A 17708-nucleotide genomic window follows, 5' to 3' on the forward strand; every position below is an offset into this window, starting at 1 on the left:
CACCATCCGAAAAATCAAGCGGTGTGTATTTTTTGACCGCCATGGACTTAGCATGTCTGTGGCTGTACCATCACAGACATACTAGGTCCGTGACAGTAAAAAATTCGCATAGAACCCGTTACTGATCCGTGCAATAAACCGTCACAGAAATAGCAAGTCCATGGCGGTGGCGAAATACAGTAGCATTTCGCCTATATGCATATTTTAAGTTTTTCCATATATATATATATATATATATATATATATATATATATATAAAGTTACAATTTAAAAATGTAAAATTAAAGTTGCACCTCAAAAATCCATCCAAAAAAATTATTTTAATATTAGAAAACCAAAGAGGAAGAGAAATGACAGCTTGTGACGATTAGTCTTCCCTAAGTTTGGTTTGGTTCAACATTGAGATCCTTAGAAATTTTGAATCCTATTTATTATTTTAAATAGGATGATTTGACTACCTTAATAATTTTGTAAAGTGATATTTTCTCGAGATTTAAAATTAGCTTAAGTGGGGGACTTCACGTAGGATGGTAAGGCAAAATATTGATTTTTGAAGTGGGAGGACCACCAAATTATATGCCCTGGGAAGTACATGATACCATTTCCCAGTAAAGAAGACTTTGCCAATTGTTAATGCATGATGAGGGTGTGGAGGGGCGCGGGGCTTTTAAGGTGCACCTTAAAAGCCCACCAAAACAATACACATTGTTTTTGTAACATCTTGATATTGAGATGTATGAGTATGAAACGAGTTTGATTTTAAATTTTACAAAAGGGCATTTTATAGCGCATTATCTGTTGATTTTAAAAAATTTAAGATCTGCACCATTTTTAGAGCTTTAATTTCATTAATAATTTTTTAGGCTGCCACAAAGTTTGGTACCAAAACTACATCCTTTTTTCATAATTTAGAGGTGCAACTTGTATTGATTAAGGTTGATGTCTCATACAAATCGCAACTAATACAATACGGAGTTCCCAAATGCTAATAACCTGATGAAGAGAGAGACATATAAGAGGGGGGAATGGGAAGGTTTTGTGGGATGGGGTAAGTTTAGGAAAAAGGAACTTTTTGTTTGAGATAAAGTCTTAGATAATAATTTGCTCTTAATTAAGGGGCTTGACCATAATTAGTTTTAAGCATCTCATTAATTAATATGACTATTTAAATAGTATTTTCCCAATATTTAAAGTGACCGGGGACTTCACAAAGGAGGGAGAAATATAGACAAAATTTATCAAAATGCATCATATATTTCAATCAGCTAAGTTAGTTTGAGAAAGCAGATTAATGGATTTGTGGGTTTTGATTTTAATGGCTTATCAGGTGGTTTGTGGGTCATATGGGAGCCGAATGTGGTTCAAAAAGATTCTTGTGTTTTAAATAAATGACATATCTCCATTTTGTTTTGTGGCCCTGTGGATGGTTTTAAATGGTGTTTAACAAATGTATATGGTTCTAACCGTCATGATGAAAAAGTATAATTTTTTGATGAACTAAATGTTGTAACCAATTTTGTTAATGTACCATGGTGTATTGGAGGTGATTTCAATGTGATTCAATGACCTAGTGAATCCTCAGTTAATCCTTAGATCTCTCTTTGTATATGTATGTTTAATTCTTTTATTCAAAATAATAAACTTCTAGACATTCTTTCAATTGGGGTTGCCTACACCCGGTCAAACCATGATCTTTCAGACCCAACCTTTACCCTCTTGGATAGGCTCTTGCTGACCAACTCCATTCTCAATAAGTTTCAAATCTTTATGTTAAAGCCTAAGTGAAAATTGCCACTGATTATGTCCCTCTCCTGCTGAATTTGGTGGGTATGACGTTTGGCCCATCATTTTTTAGAATGAAGCTAAATTGGTTATCAAATAAAAGCTTTATTAAGTTGATGGAAAAGTTTTGGCAAAGGAAAATTGTTTCATGCAAATTGGACAGCATGACTACATATGCAGTTCAAAAAGTGTAAAGCATCCATCCATTTTAAAGATGGGTGCGAGCCGGTGTTCCATCTAAAAACAAAAGAAACTAATTACCAAAATGTTTTCTTACTAGAATTATTATTTCTAGTTTTTAAAAATTACTTATTTTTTCATATTCACGATCTTTATGTTAGGGATTACAAATCCTTAAAAATTAAGTCAAAAAATAGATCAACTAATCGGAGAGCCCTTCTCTATCTCTCTAAAACCCTCTCTCGCTCTCAAACCCCCTCTCTCAATTAGCGGCCCCTTTATTTCTGAAACCATCTTTGCTAATCGGAGAGCCCTTCTCTATCTATCTGAAACCCTCTCTCTCAAACCTCCCTCTCTCAATTAAAGACCTCCTCTCTCCCTAAAACCTCTCTCAATAAAACCATCTTTGCTAATCGGAGAGCCTTTTTCTAACTCTCTTAAACCCTCTCTCAATTAGAGGTCCCTCCTTCCCTAAAACCTCTCTCAAAATTTTAAATTTTCGATTTTTCAAAAATTGAAATCGGTTTGATTTCCGTTTTTGAAAAATAAAAAATAGATAGTTTTGTCTTTTTTAAAAAATTGTTATGAAGTCCACAAAACAGACTTATTAGTAATAACGAAAAGTATTCGGTATTTTGGTAATAATGAAAACTAAAATAGATATTTACTTTTTTTTTTTTTTAATTATTTTTATATGCTTTTTATATTTTAATAATTTATTTATTTATTATTTTTTTAAAACTTTTTTAACAATTTTTTCATCGCTTGAAACATTGCCAATTAGAATGGTTAAATACATCGGTTTACCTTAAATCGTTTTCGAGCCATATCCAGTTGACCGTTCCGGTTGGATCTTGCGAACGCTACCTGGTAGTCATTCGAAAAGCAGAGTCTCATATCCTTTATAATTTCATTGTAATATTTGACATATTTCGTCAAGTATTTCCTACAAATTGCGTATTTTATTTTAAATTTACTTTCAAAAAATATTAATTAATATCAGACTGCAACTTCATCTACGCATCATGATCTACTTTTCCTACCATGAAAGCGCTGAGACAGACGCAAATCCAAAACCTTAATTTCTCCTCCCCGAAATCCTAATCTCACACCTGCACCTGATACTTACCTAAAAAGCCAATTCTCAGACACCAAAACCCTGATTTCGCAACCTCAAAACCCTAATCTGTCTCCTCCTTCTGCAACAGACACTTCATCCAAATGCCTAAACTCTCACCCAGACTCAACCATCGTCATTCTTGCTGAGAACCCCCAATTCTCAGGGCTCAAAACCCTTGTGCGATGCCTCCAAAGCAATTGAAAGTTCAGCACCCCAGAAACCACAACATAGGCCTTATTCAGAGTTGTGCTTCCTCAAAAATGGCGAAAGGGGCCCTAGAACTCTTTTTTGCCATGCCCCATCTAAGGTGCCAATCCTCTGCAACTTCTCTGAACGCTTTACTTTCGGTCTTGTGTGACACTGATTCATTCCATTTGGTCCCTGAGCTTCTCATAAAGACCTTGGATATGAACATAAGGCTCGATGCTCCAAGTTTCAGAATACTTATCGGTTCTCTCTGTCGAATTGGAAAGTTGGGTTTTGCAATTGAGCTCTTACACCTCAAGCCTGACCAGGGATGTTAGCCTGATTCTGGTTTCTACGCTAAAATCCTCTGCAAATTGTGTGAATTTGGGGAATTTTCAGAAATTTATGGCTTTCTTGATGAGATGAAGAACGCTGGTTTCTTTCCTGATAAAATTTCTTATGCGATTCTCTAGCAAAGGGTGGTAGGTTGAACGAAGCTCGAGCTATTTTGAATCGAATGAAATCAGAGGGGGCAAAGCCAGACACCATTACTCACACTAGTCTGATGGATGGGTTCTATAACATTGGGGAATTTAAGCAAGCAGGCGAGGTCTTCGATGAGATGTTAGCAATGGGGTTAGTCCCTGATGTGTTCACTTACAGTGTATATATCAATGGGCTTTGTAGAGAGAGAAAACTGAAGGAAGGCATGGAGGTACTCTGTGTCATGAGAGAAATGGGGTGTAGGCCTAATGTGATTACTTACAATACACTAATCAGGACTTTTTGCAGTGATGGTAAGCTTAGAAGAGCTGATGAATTGGTTGCAGAGATGGCTTCCAATGGGCTTTGTGGAAATTCAGTCACTTATAGGACCTTGATTAATACTTATCTGAGAGAATGTATGGTGGTTGAGGCCAATGAATTACTGCTTCAGATGGTGGGTAAAGGGTTCTTTCCTAACTTTTCAACTCGGGAGACTCTCTTATCTTCTACTCTTTTTAAATGGGATATTTTACAGGCCTTGAATACATTGGAGGAATTGATATCTCGTTTGTCACGCTAGAATAACCTAAAAGGTGTTTGTTTTTAAGACTGGTTCGGATGTTGAGTCAAGGATCTATCCTCATTAACTACTTGGGTTGCTATCTTATCTTCTCCTCCCTCTCTCTCTTTAAATTGGATAAATTGTCCTCGAGTACGTGCTTCCGAAGCTTAGCCATAGAATAGACCGACCCAGTTCCCATTCTTTTCCAGATGCACACCTTCGTCAAGGAAGGACGCAGGGGGAAGGAAGCAGCCCTAGACTCTGTCCGGCAGAATTATTCTGCTGGCATCTTGCATTCACATTGCCGGGGGTGGTGTTAAGCAAGGGTTTTCTGGCTTAGGGGCAAGATCCAACCGTTCAATTCGAAAATCAAGGCATCCTGGTTGTACGTCGTCCTGTACCAATGGAGCTCTAGGTTTTGCAGTCCACAAGCACAGTCCCGTACCAGACAAAGAAGTCACAAACCTGATTCGGTAATTAATATCTCCATTCTGGCACTAGAACACATAGATATCCCTTTTGGTGGAAATTAGAACACATATATCTTTGATGGGTTACTGATTATGATGTTTGATGGAGCATTCTTTCATTTTGCTCTATGGTCTCATCTCTTTCTCGGTAAAGTTTGTAATTTACAGACCTCACGTGCACTGGAAGAATTATTTATCCATTTTCAATCTAGAAAACACATATATATCTTATAGGCCTCAAATGCATTGGATGAATTGTTCATGGGATTGTATACCATAAGACCATTCATTTTGTATACGAGTTCACGATCGCCCTTGGCTATTGGATGTGAAATCTGACAGCTTCAAGTATATCATATAATTCAAGAATCTATGGACTTTGTGTCTGATCAATGACCCACCCCTAGTCACCCAATTTCATATCTAACTCTCTATAATGATTGTGACTTCTTTCTATAGTAAGTACATAATCTATTCTCAAAGTAGAAAATGATCGGTTGGGTGAAATAGAGGCAAAAGATACAACAAAACAATGCTATAGAAAACTATACAAAATACTACATTATTTTGAAATACACAAGCATATTTTAAAACAAAAAATACCAACAGAAAAGACCTCCAAATGTTACATATGTTATTGGTTCAGATGTTGGCAATGGATTCTTTCTTTGTTCTGAACTTGGGGTGGCAGACAAACTAGGTCTCATTGAATTGGAAGCTTTAGAGTCCTCAAATGCATTAGAGGAATCAATATCTCCATTTTCGCACTAGAACTATATGTGAATCTATCATGAGTTACTAGATAGCATGAATCTTACATCAAGTGGCTTGAAGGGCTTATTATAATCGATTGTATCTCAATCTTTTGTATTTTTTTTTTGGCATCAAAAGTTTTGTTCTGTTTCTTGCAACCCTTATCATCAACTCTGAATCATGCAGTTCTAATTATGGAGTGTTCTTTGTTGTTGAGCTTGTAAATGTGTAATGAAATATATTTGAAGAAAAAAGGCCTTTTCCTTGTTAAAAAAAAGAGAGAGGAGAATACCATGAGAATCCTACTACTGAATATGTTATTTTCCAAATCTAAGCCACTATTGGAGCCATTTTCCAAAGAGTCCATTTAATATAGGGAAATTTATCGAAATTTCATTAAGATAAACTATTAACATTCTACTCATTTTTTTATTATTTAATTGTAAAATACCCATCAAAAGAAACATGCTCCTGACTTGGAATAGTTACAAATGGGTTATTAAATTGTTGAATACTAAACTATTATGAGTATTTTAATAAATTTCTCTTTAATATATTATATCAATTTATTTCATATATTATATACAAAAATATGAAATATAGATGCTCATATGTGAAGATGAATCCGTAGAATTCTCTCTTTCTCGCTTTATAATCAAATAAATATTTTTGAAAATATAATTTCAATATTGAAAATTATGAATTCAATTGTTATTTTGGATTTCATTATTTTTAATGGAATTTTTTATGTATACCATAATCTTAATTATGTTATTAATGATAAAATTGTTATTATCTATAACTCGTGTGTTTCTTCTTTTTTTTTGGGACAGATTTTTGTCACTATCATATAGATGTGTAGAGTATGTATTCCTACATATAATTTACTTTGTGGCAATGTTATAACATAAGCAAATAATATACAATATTATAATAAATATTAATAATCTAATTATAATAATCTATTTAGTATCATAATTTTACTTTGTTTATGATAACGATTAGAATGACATCTTATTATAATTATATAATGATCATCATCATCATCTAAGTATTTTTTTTTTTAGTTGGGGTCAGCTACACTAATCCTGGTTCTCCTTTCTGCTCTATTAAAAGTAGAATAATATAGTGGCAATTACATAAATTGATAGAGTACTATCACTCATCAATAATAACAAATTATAGGATTTATTGTTTATTTAATAATTTTTTATTAAATAATTACATAATACTATCAATTAATTATCAATATGTCAATCAAATATTACTTATTCTATTACTATTGTATAATGTTAAATATATAAATTTAGTGATAAATAATGAAATTATTATATTTTTAATAGTATTTGTAAAAAATAGTTGACATGAATAAAATGAATCGTTCTGATTATGTTAAAAACAACATAATAATCGAATGATGCCTTTTCGAAAATATTATTTCAAAATGAAATTTTATTCAATTATAACTATATCATATCACATGCAACTTAACACTACTAAAAAAATAATTTATAACTAGTACGCAAAGTAAAACTTTGTTCCACTTCAAATGCACAAAATGGTCAGAGCTTATACCTTCAGTGAAGACAAATATTTTAAAAAATAAAAATATTTGTTCCTAAAAATTAAGAAAAATTAAAAGGAAAAAGTTTATATAAGGATGCTACCTTATAATGTAGAATTGCGGATGCCCCTCAAAAATCCATCGGAAAAGGTAGTTTTAATGTTAAAAACCCTTTGATTGATCATCTCGACATCGAGGAGTATGACTATGAAAAATAAAAAGATTTTAAATATTAGAAATAGTGCATTTTACAACATATTATCTACCCGTCTATTTTCAAGATTTTCATATATTTATAGATCTATTTGATTTTAATTATTTTTTAAATTTAAAATTTTATAATTAAATATAAAAATAAATTTTGAAATAATCCTTAAAACATTTTACATATAAATTATATACCATGATAAAATTTGAAGGTGCACCTTACCTCTGTACCTAAGGTTGCATCTGTACTTACGGATGCATCCGTATGCAAACTGCACCCAAATTAAAAAGGGTCATGCATAGTCTTTAATATGAGTAGGCAAAGTATAACTTGTCGTCAATGCTATTTTTTTTGTGCCTGTGAGGGTTGTGTTGGAGGGCTCTTGGATAGGTTTTAGAGAGAATCCTAAGTTCCTAACTATGTATCCAGTCGGATACAATATTTTTACCATAAACGATCAGCCTTTTAGTTCTTCTTGAACTTATTTATCCACATGTGGAGTTAAACTTTCAACAAATGAAAAAAAAAAAATTACCCATTAGTGTATTTTGGTTAGGAAATAAATTATTATTACTAATATCTAATTTTTAATATATATAAATATATAGTAATAATCATATGAGACCCTCTCACATCCATGTGTGTAGGACCTTAAAGGATCACCATTAAATTTAATACAAATCTATAGAAAAGTCAAGTCCTACATTCAAATGATAACTTTTCTAGAGATCTGTATCAAATTTAATGGTGATCTTTTGATATTCTACATACATGGGTGTAGGAGGGTCTTATAGGATCATTACTTTTATATATATATATATATATATATATATATATATATATATATATATATATATATATATATATATATATATATAATGCAATCATCTTCAAAAACCATGCTAGAGACATTTGTTTGACATAAATTTTTAAATGTACACTCTTTTTATTCTGGAAAACAATCACAAAAAAACAAATTTTAAAAAAATGCTCTAGAAAGTTTTCATTCAAGTCCAATTAATATAAGCTGTCCATTTTATTGAGATGGTTAGATATAGGCCTCAGAATGATTTTTTTTTTATTCCCAAGATTGTTATGTAGCGTTATCATCATTAGATTAATAATGCTAAAAAAAGAAAAAGTGATTTTGAATTTGTTATGGCCTAGATCTTGAAATTCACCAAATGGATGGTCGAGATTCATTGTTCGATGGGTACTAATTTTGATCATATCTAGGGTGCAAATTGAAATTTTTTTGGTAGGATTGATTATGAGGATGAAGATAATGTGTGTGTAAAATTTGAGGTCATGCAAATGCCAAAAATATGGTTTTATAGAGGTGTGGTTGCATTATACTACTATACAACTATTGCATTAGATCATTTCCCATATATATATATATATATATATATATATCCTACTTGTACATGGATAATTAAGATTGCGGTTGGATAATTAGTATGGGATAAGTTTTGATGAACAGAATTGAGATTTGAGAATGAATTAACTTTGGATAATTGTTTGAGATTGGAAAATTAGTAGGGGATAATTTTAGGATGGAGTCCTAGTGGAGTTAGGAGTTAGGGCAGACCATGGCGTTGCTTTCCTAACTAGATTAGGACAGGATTAAAATTTAAGAGATGGAATAAAATCACACGTTGTATAAATAGGTGGTGAACCTGGGGTGGTTGAATAGCGTCAGGAAGAAAAATAGAGAGGGGTTTAGAGAGAGAAATTGGAGAAGGCCATTGAGAATAGAGAGAGAGTTTTGTGGAGAGAATTTTAGAAATAATAGAGAGGGGTTTAGAAAGAGAAAGTCGAGAGAAGGCCGGTTTTAGAAAGAGAGAGATTTCTGAATCGAGGTTAGTTTGTTCTTGGGTAAAAGTAGAAGAAATGGGGTGGAGCAGATGGATCGGTGCGGTACTGTGTATTTAGCTCTCCATCACCCATGATGGTGCTGCTGGTGGTGTATGCGAGGAAGTGATCGAACCTGGAGGATACCAATGCCAAGTTCACAACTACATACTCACCTTACACTACAAGCCGCACTCCGACAACCTCCAACCACACAAGGCAGGCCGTTTTGTTGCAGCAGGCCCTCACTATGGATGGAGTTTCAAGTCCTCCTCAACAGTGTCTTGGCCGATAATGGGTTCGACGTGTGGTGTGGATTTCAAACACTCAGAGGGACAGAATGGAGTCGAAAGCACATAACCACGCTTTTGTTTTCTGTTGGAAAAAGAGTGCGCATACTTTTCCTCCCCCGGGCAAAACCACTATGGAGAATTTTTTTTATTATTTGAAATTTCATGATCCATCTAATAATAACTAATTGATAATTTTCAAAGAAAAAAAATTGGATTTTCCCTTCTTAAAAGAATGGCATATACCCCGCAGGAGGTAGGAAAACTTTTTGGCTTGGAAACATTTTACAGACAGGTCCATAAAACCGCCATGACCATCCCAAAAATAATTTGGCCCTAATTGTTTGCCAATGTTCCTTGAATCACATTGTGATCGAAAACAAGAAAGGAGACCTTTTATCTCTTATCTCCATTTTTTATAGATTCAATCACAAAAAAAAGTTTCTTTTTATTTTTCCACATACTACTCACCCAATCCAATAATCCATAAAAACCATTAAAAAAAAAACTTGGAGAATAAAAGAGACAATCACAAATATCACCTTAGCTATTATTGACTACATTATTCACAATTTATCCACTGGAAGTCAGACTTCTAAAAGCAATTCCAAAAGCACAACCAACACCACAAGCATACAATTTCAGAACTCTCTCTCTCTCTCTTTCTGAGAGCACAAATGAAATACAATCTGTAGAAGTAAGGGAGGAACAAGAGGGGCTGACATGGTGACTTTAAGCTTTGGTGGGCTGCCATGGCTGGTACCTGGTCTAGTCTTTCTGGCCAGGATATATGTACTCATCACTCTCTCCTGAGAAATTCTCCCTATGCTCCACACCTTATCTCTTTGGTTTCAGCATCAAAAGCTGCACAACGAAATAATTCAAGGAAAAGATGGCCTAAGGGGTATATGAATGCAAATAATAGCTATTTCTACACTGAAATGTTCAAAATTGTACATAGAAGAACCATAAAAGTTTGTACAAAGTGCCAACTGGTGTATGGCACATGGTACACCACTGGTAGTCAAGGTCATCCAATATCCACTCCCAATAACAGATGGGATCCTTAGGGCAGGCAGTATCGACCTTCATCTTTATGGTTTTCAATCTAATATACCAAGAGCAAGGAAGTATATTGTAAACAAAAGATAATGGTAGATTCATATCCTGTTAGAGTTATCACCATCCCAATTAAATGATGAACAGCAGAGAGAATGGGACCCACCACAACAGTACATGAATAATGGCATGTCCCACTCTCTCCCCATCATCATCAATCATTTCAATCGATGGCAATGACCCAATGGACTGCCGTTTTCCAAAATCTTTTCATTATGGTATACTTTCCTGAGAAGGCAATGTATTATTGATTAACTAATTATTTGACTCATTTCATCACCAGTGTGATCAGTAATGAAATGGAGCCAACCATGCCATTCTGGGGGAACCTGAGAAGCATTGTAGCGACCTTTGTCCCCATATTCAACCCACCTATGTCTTGTTCTGGTTTTCAATAAGTAAAGAATTTTTCATGCTTTACCTTAGTTGATAACGTAGTCGAACAATACAAGCTAAAAAAGCTACCAAAAGTAAGGAAGTGTTGGTGGCTTCAGAAATCCAAAGAACCCAAGTTTCATGAATTTGAGGGGACAATGTCCGCCTTTTCTCTTTTTCAAGGAAAATGATAATCTTGTTACACTAACAAAGGGGGAAAAAGAATGTCCCAGAGAACCCCTCTCTTTTCATATTCATCATTAAACGAAACCATCTCCATTCCTGTGATGTAACAGAGATGGTTTGTTCAGCTTACCTGCAATCTCAGATTCTGAATCGAACATGCACCAGATATCTGAGACTGCTATTAGGGTGATATGAGAGATAGATGGGGGGGGGGGGGGGGGTGGGGTTTCTAGTCACCTTCCTCACTGTCAAACTCTTTGCAGCAATACCTCCTTCTGAGAGAACTAGCATTTCTAGTATTCAGAGGTCCTTTTTTACTTCTTTTTTTTCCCTTTTCGTGGAAAGCTTATAAAAATACAAGTAATTATGGATATCCATTGCATAGAAAATCAAACTTTTCAAAGCTTGTAAAGTACTCATACTTTAGAAAACTTTACAAGCCTTGATCCTTTTTGGCAATCAAACAAAATCAAGGTAATTTATTGCGATTGTATACTATGAAACCATTTATCTATGTTACAAGGAGGTCACAATTATTCCTAACCATTACATGTCAAACTGGATGGCTTGGGGTGTGTTACAAAGTTCGAGAAAAGAAATTTTGAACTTTCAGTCAATGACACTCTTACAACCACCCAATTTGAAATCTGATTGACAAGAGTGATTGCGACCTCCTAACACCAAAAGTAATTGGTCTCTTGGTATACTTTTCCTAATTTATTAAGGGATAGATTATTCAAAATTTTACCCTATTGCAACTCTTCCATGTCATGATCATTTGTTTTTTAATGGGTATTTTGAAATTAAATAAAAAGACATGGGTAAAATGTTAAATTATTCATATCTTATGGTTTCTGATAAATTTCACATTTATTAACTTTAATATAATTTTGTCTGCATATATTTGCAAAGCACTTAACCAACATATACTTTGCATACGAATTAATAACAGTGTAAGAGTGTTCATAAGAAGTGGAAAATTATACGTGCCAGAAATCTGAAAATAGAAAAGAGGAATACCAAATTGAGTGTCTTCCAATCTCTCGTAGTATTTGTTTCCAAACTTGTCGACTCCAACTAGTGTGGCACCTATATTATATATTTTGGTTTGCCTGTGCATATGCAAAAACTCAGCATGCAATCGGGCTTAACTATAGAATTCAGAAAGTACACTTGACTTAATAGAAGCTGGGAAGCTAAACTAAACACGTAGCAGACATGCATTTGCAGAACCACAGGAACCAGTATCGATGTAGTGCCAATATTAAATACATCAGTCATGAACCACAATCATAAGTAGGGAGAAAATAAGACCACAAGTCCACAACTGCACAATCTGCAACCCATAGGCCTTAAAAGCTTGTTACATAACCCAATTGATATAATAAAAGTGTCAAAAATAATTAATAGTCTTCTTCATCAATTTCATTTCTATCGCCTTGCTCATCACTAGACTCCTCAAAGTTGACCGATAAAATTTTTATCATCTAGACTTATGAGAACGTTCACATGTTATTAAGTAAAATACAGTCTTACATTCTTTGAGTGCATAAAAGCTTTAAACATAAAATTAATATAAAATTATTATTTTAAAATTTTAACTTCTTATAGTGGTTCCATCTCCATCCAATTATCTAAGTGCCTTCATTCTTTGAGTGCATAAAAACTTCAAACATAAAATTGATAAAATTATTATATTTAAATTTTACCTTCTTATGGTGGTTCCATCTCCATCCAATTATCTAGATGCCTTCTAGAGCAGGCCTCCTCTCTTTCTTGACAACCCACTCTTCCACATTTTCAATCCTTTCCAAGCCAATTAGGTCTAAGGGCATTAGGTATAATTGGATGTAGATGGAACTACCATAGGAAGGCAAAATTTAAATATAATTTTCTTGACAACCTACTATTCCACATTATCAATCCTTTCCAAGTCAAATGGTTCTAAAGGCATTGGGTTTAATTGGATGGAGATGGAACCACCTTAAGAAGGTGAAATTTAAAAATACTAATTTTAAGTTTGAAGTTTTAATGCACTCTAAGAATGTAGGATTGTATCTTACTAATAAGCATGTGAACTTTTTCATAAGTTACTTGTAAACATGTAAACTTTTTATGTATACTGCTGTTGATTTTGACAGCCTTGTCCAGGAGCCAGAAAAATGTCAATTTGTAGGATGGTAGCTCCTGCTTAAACTATGATTCTGATAAACTATGATTCTGGACCATCTATCTATTGGACATTAAGATCAACAGTTTTACGAGCTCAAACCCTTTTTTCTGAAATACATCATAAAGTGAATCAAGAACTGTTTAAAAAAAAAGTCCCACAAATCTTCCTAAAATGGTTTTCTGTGGGGTTAGGGTCGATACAGCAGAACTGACAGGGCAGTACATCAGTAGTTTTTCCTTTAGATAACGACAGAAAAAGCTTCCATTCATTAAAAATAAGTAATTAAAGTTCATGTTTCCAATTCAATTGCTTTACGCATACTGATATAAGCTGGGAACTTTGGAGGCTATGAATAACATAAGAATCCTAGAAGAATGCTGTTCAATGCTGTTTTAAACGAGGCAAGAATCTCAAGAAGAATATTCCAAAACCAATAAGGCAAATCCTTCTAATGCTATGCTTGGCTGAAAATGAAAATAAATCCATACTTTATTTTTATTTTTTTCAATGTTGATGATGGCCATGTGCTAAACTGCATTAAATTGATTTGTGATAAGAGAGTTTGGCCATCAATTCGACCCTTGAATGAAACTTGATGAAATTCATTGAAATTTTGGAAATCACCAAAACTTACTCTCTCTCTCTCTCTCTCTCTCTCTCTCTCTCAAAAACGTTCACCTCTATCGAACATCCCTTATCTCTCTCTAAACCTCCCCTCTCTCTCATGTCTAGCCAGGGATGGCACAAAGATGCAGCCTTAAAATGGTTGAAGAATGCAAAGAATCCCTAGATTCAGGCGCCAGGCAACAAAGCTTAGGCCTCTTCATAAAGGCCTTCTAGGAAGAGAGAGAGCGAAAGATAATGGGTGGGGGTTTTCATAGGTGAGAATTGCCTCCTCTCCCATCTATTGTGTTTGTGAAATAATTCATATTAGAGAGAGAAAGAGAAGGCCTTTTACAGAGGGAGAAGGGGTCTTTTAGTCTTTAAGAAATCCCCAGAATCTGTAAATTACTCAATAGATAGAGAAGACAGCCTTTTAGAGAGATAAAGGGTTTGCTTTTCCTCTGAGAAGTCCCCAATTATGCAACTGTCTTAGTGACATGGTTTTGGACAGTCAATGTCCTCACACTTGCGCGATCTTGGAATATCTGATTGACCAATGGGGAGACAAGGCTGACCGCAGCAGTAAACTCTAGGAGTGCTTTTGATTTCAGGAAGATGCAGCTTTGAAAGTCGCATCTTGCCAAGGAAGGGAAGGGGAAATTTCCATGGGAAGCCATAGAATCTGCCACTTCTACTTTTTAATGGCTATTTCGGAAGCCACTCGAAGTCGCGGCTTCCATAACAGAATAGCACTTATCAAAATAGTGTAGCACTTACCGCAATCAAACATAGGAAGTGATATAGTTTCTGGAAGCAGCGGCTTCCAGAGCTGCCACTTCCAGAAATCAAACACGCCTACGGCATCTTCCAAGATCATAGTTCTTGCACTTGCCGAGCATAGCAGGCATCCTATTTCTCTCAAGGATGTATCTTACATGAGAGAAAAAAGGATGTATCTTTCATAAATTAGATCATAAAGCATCTTTGCTGCTAGACATCCCTTTGCTCGTGAGGATGCATCTTACATGAATCAGATCTCATAGGTCATAGCATTCACTGCTGACTCCACCAATCCATTTTGATCCTCAGTAAACATATCACATGAGAGGACTCCACATATAAAATTAGATCAAGCACATAATCGTAATAAGGAACTTGACTGCCCAGTCCACATAGACTAAAATCATCTTGGATGAGCAGCGATGGCTTAACTGACAAAGGAGACGGCACAGCTCATGGGAAGATCTTGCTGTCACCATTAGCATCGATGAGAGAGATTTAAGGGTTTTGTGCTCAGCAGGGAGAATCAAGAGTAAGAAAGCCCATGATTGTAGCATTAGAGAAAAACCACTGACCATGATTGAAGTGCGGTAGAGAGAGATAGCTCATGCACAAATACAGCAAGAGAGAGAGAGAGAGAGCTCGTCAACCCACGAGCATTTTGTGGATGAAGAAAAAGAGGGTAAGGACCTCTTACCCTCTTTTCTTCATATGTGGTTTGGCCCTCTTAACATGGGCATCTACACATGCCCTAGATGTAGATCACCTTTGTTATTTCATCCATGGTTTAATCCTCTAAGCCGTGCTTTGAGGTGGCATCCAATATGCCCTATGGATTAAAAAGACAAAGGTCATTTATCTAAGGCGTGTACGGATGCCTCTATTAGATAAAGAATCATCCATGGTTAGAAGGTCAAACCACGGATGACAAAAAAGAGGTCTTACCCTCTTCTTTTCTCAGCCACAAAATGCTCACAGAGGCATGTTGTCTCTCTTTCTCTTTGTTCATCCCCGATTTCTCTTCTCTCTAACAGCCTCTCGATTCAACCCACTCCTCTCTCTCTCCTCTCCTCTTCTTCGCATCCCCCAAATCTTTCTTGATCCTCTCTCTCTCCTCTGCTTCCCTTCTTCTCACCCCCGAATATTTTCCACTCCTCTCTCTCCCCCCTCTGCATCTCTTCTTCGCACCTCACAAATCAAAGAAGATGTAGAAGAATCCTTGTCATAAGAAACTCTCAAAAGCATGTTTGAGATTAGAATGATATGTACAAAAAATGCACTTTCTTGTTCCATGGCGCAGGACCTTTCGAATTTTCTCTCACTTCTTATTGCAGCTTACAACCAAGTGGTCATCAAATCAGAGCTGCATTCTTCTTTCAAAACTTCAAATAGGCAAACTCTCTCTATCTTACTCTGTCTGATTTCTCACTCTTCCTCTTGCAACGTAACTTCATTCCTTTAGCTACCGACAGGACAACTGGCTATCTCATAACAACTTCAAACTATCAACTAAGTTTCTCTCTCTATGCAACAAAAGAATTGTCCCTCTAGGTAATGAAAAACTCTCTCGCACACATCCATCTCTCCCTCTACTTGCCACAATCCCAACTTCCAAAATATTGCCTCCCTAGCATAGTCACCTTCTAATTTGGCCACCTCAATACAAAATCAAAGAAACAACACCCCAAACACCCTCTCTCTCTCTCTATCTAGACCCATTACCCTCTCTTGTCTCTTCCCATTCTAACAACCCAGCTTCAATCAATTTTTGTTCATCATCATTTATTGCCCATCTCCACATTTTTTTCTTCCAAACACAAGAAGCTAGGCAACAAGAGAGAGCAAAAGATATTGTGGCTCAAGAGGTGGTTTTGGGTGAAAATAGCAATGGGTTTGGAGGGAGTTGCACCGGATATACGGGAAGGAGTCCCTCAGCCTACAAGTATGGGGGCTAAATTTAAATGGAGTTTTGGCAATGGATCTAGAGAAACCTTTTAAGAGAGAGGTTGCGGATAAAAAACGGATTGTAGGTTTTGCTGTTAGGTTTGGAGGAAGTTGCAAAATTCCAAAGAGATTGAGATTTTTCAGTAAAATTCATTAAAATTTCAGTGAGTTTCGCCAAAATTTCAGTGAATTTTAATTGAGGACTCCCCATGCCAAAACAGCAACCAAAATGGCCTCAACCATAGATTACGTTTCACACAGTTTGTGGAAATGGGGTGGGGGTATCGGTGGTTAGGGGGATTGGATGCGTCAACATACTATCCCACCCTCCATTCCTACCATTAACATATCAAAAAAAAAAAAAAAAAACAAGTTTTCATGCAGTTTGCAAAATGACTATTAACATTTAAAAGGAAATGTAGACTTGTCTTTTTTCATAGCCAAACATGGCCTAAACCTGGCGTAACAAGCCATGATTAGAAGTGACTTTCTCAATTTTTAACCTGGACTTTCCAATTACTGTATGAATAAGTTAAATCTGATCTTACAATAAAAAGAACTCAATGTATACTTACAGAAGGTTTCCATCCAGAAGGCATCACCTGCAAAATAGGACCAACAGAAAACATGGCATTAGGCACGCGATGAAAACAAATCCAAAATGAAACAGAGATTGAGATCGCCAATCATTAGGAAATTAACTATAACCAATTGAAATCCAGTTTACAGCTCTCCAGTGAGAAAAAAATAAATAAAACCATCTTCATAACAGCACTAGCGAAATAAACATTTGCTTGTTTCTAGGTGTGCAAAAACAACATATTTAAATATCAGCTCAAAACATACTCCTTTCAAAGCACCAATTCGGAAAAACAGGAGCAAGCAAGAGAGAGAGAGAGAGAGAGAGAGCAAAGTCAACAGAAATTGCTGGTTGAGTTATTATAAAGAGATACCGACCCGAAAAGGTAAAACAAAATGCACCATGCAATTATTTCACTTTTTTTTAACCCTTTTCTTCAGAAAAGGATAAAATTTACCATTTCTTTAGAATCCAAAGACAAGTCTAAAAAACT

At 35.2% G+C, this 17708-nt stretch overlaps 2 protein-coding genes across 2 annotated transcripts; one reads left to right on the top strand and one right to left on the bottom strand.

The window, feature by feature from the left end:
• The first annotated feature begins 2771 nt into the window (after positions 1-2771).
• Positions 2772-5002, top strand: LOC110008073 (uncharacterized). The gene is made up of 2 exons (XM_088860406.1): positions 2772-3605; positions 3722-5002. The coding sequence occupies exons 1-2, from the start codon at positions 3265-3267 to the stop codon at positions 4332-4334; spliced, it is 954 nt and encodes a 317-aa protein (XP_088716532.1). The 5' UTR covers positions 2772-3264; the 3' UTR covers positions 4335-5002.
• A 4977-nt stretch (positions 5003-9979) lies between these two features.
• LOC18443872 (putative NADH dehydrogenase [ubiquinone] 1 alpha subcomplex subunit 12) lies at positions 9980-17233 on the bottom strand (the record flags this gene model as incomplete). Its single annotated transcript, XM_088860407.1, is given in 4 exon segments — positions 9980-10319; positions 10847-10955; positions 12155-12247; positions 17211-17233. Coding segments are annotated over 4 exon segments (357 nt in total), but the record flags the coding sequence as incomplete, so codon positions are not given.
• Positions 17234-17708: the final 475 nt, after the last annotated feature.

This window comes from Amborella trichopoda, chromosome 3 (genome assembly GCF_054954075.1).
Source record: "Amborella trichopoda isolate Santa Cruz 75 chromosome 3, AtrichopodaSantaCruz75HAP2 v2.0, whole genome shotgun sequence".
NCBI classification, from domain to species: domain Eukaryota; kingdom Viridiplantae; phylum Streptophyta; class Magnoliopsida; order Amborellales; family Amborellaceae; genus Amborella; species Amborella trichopoda.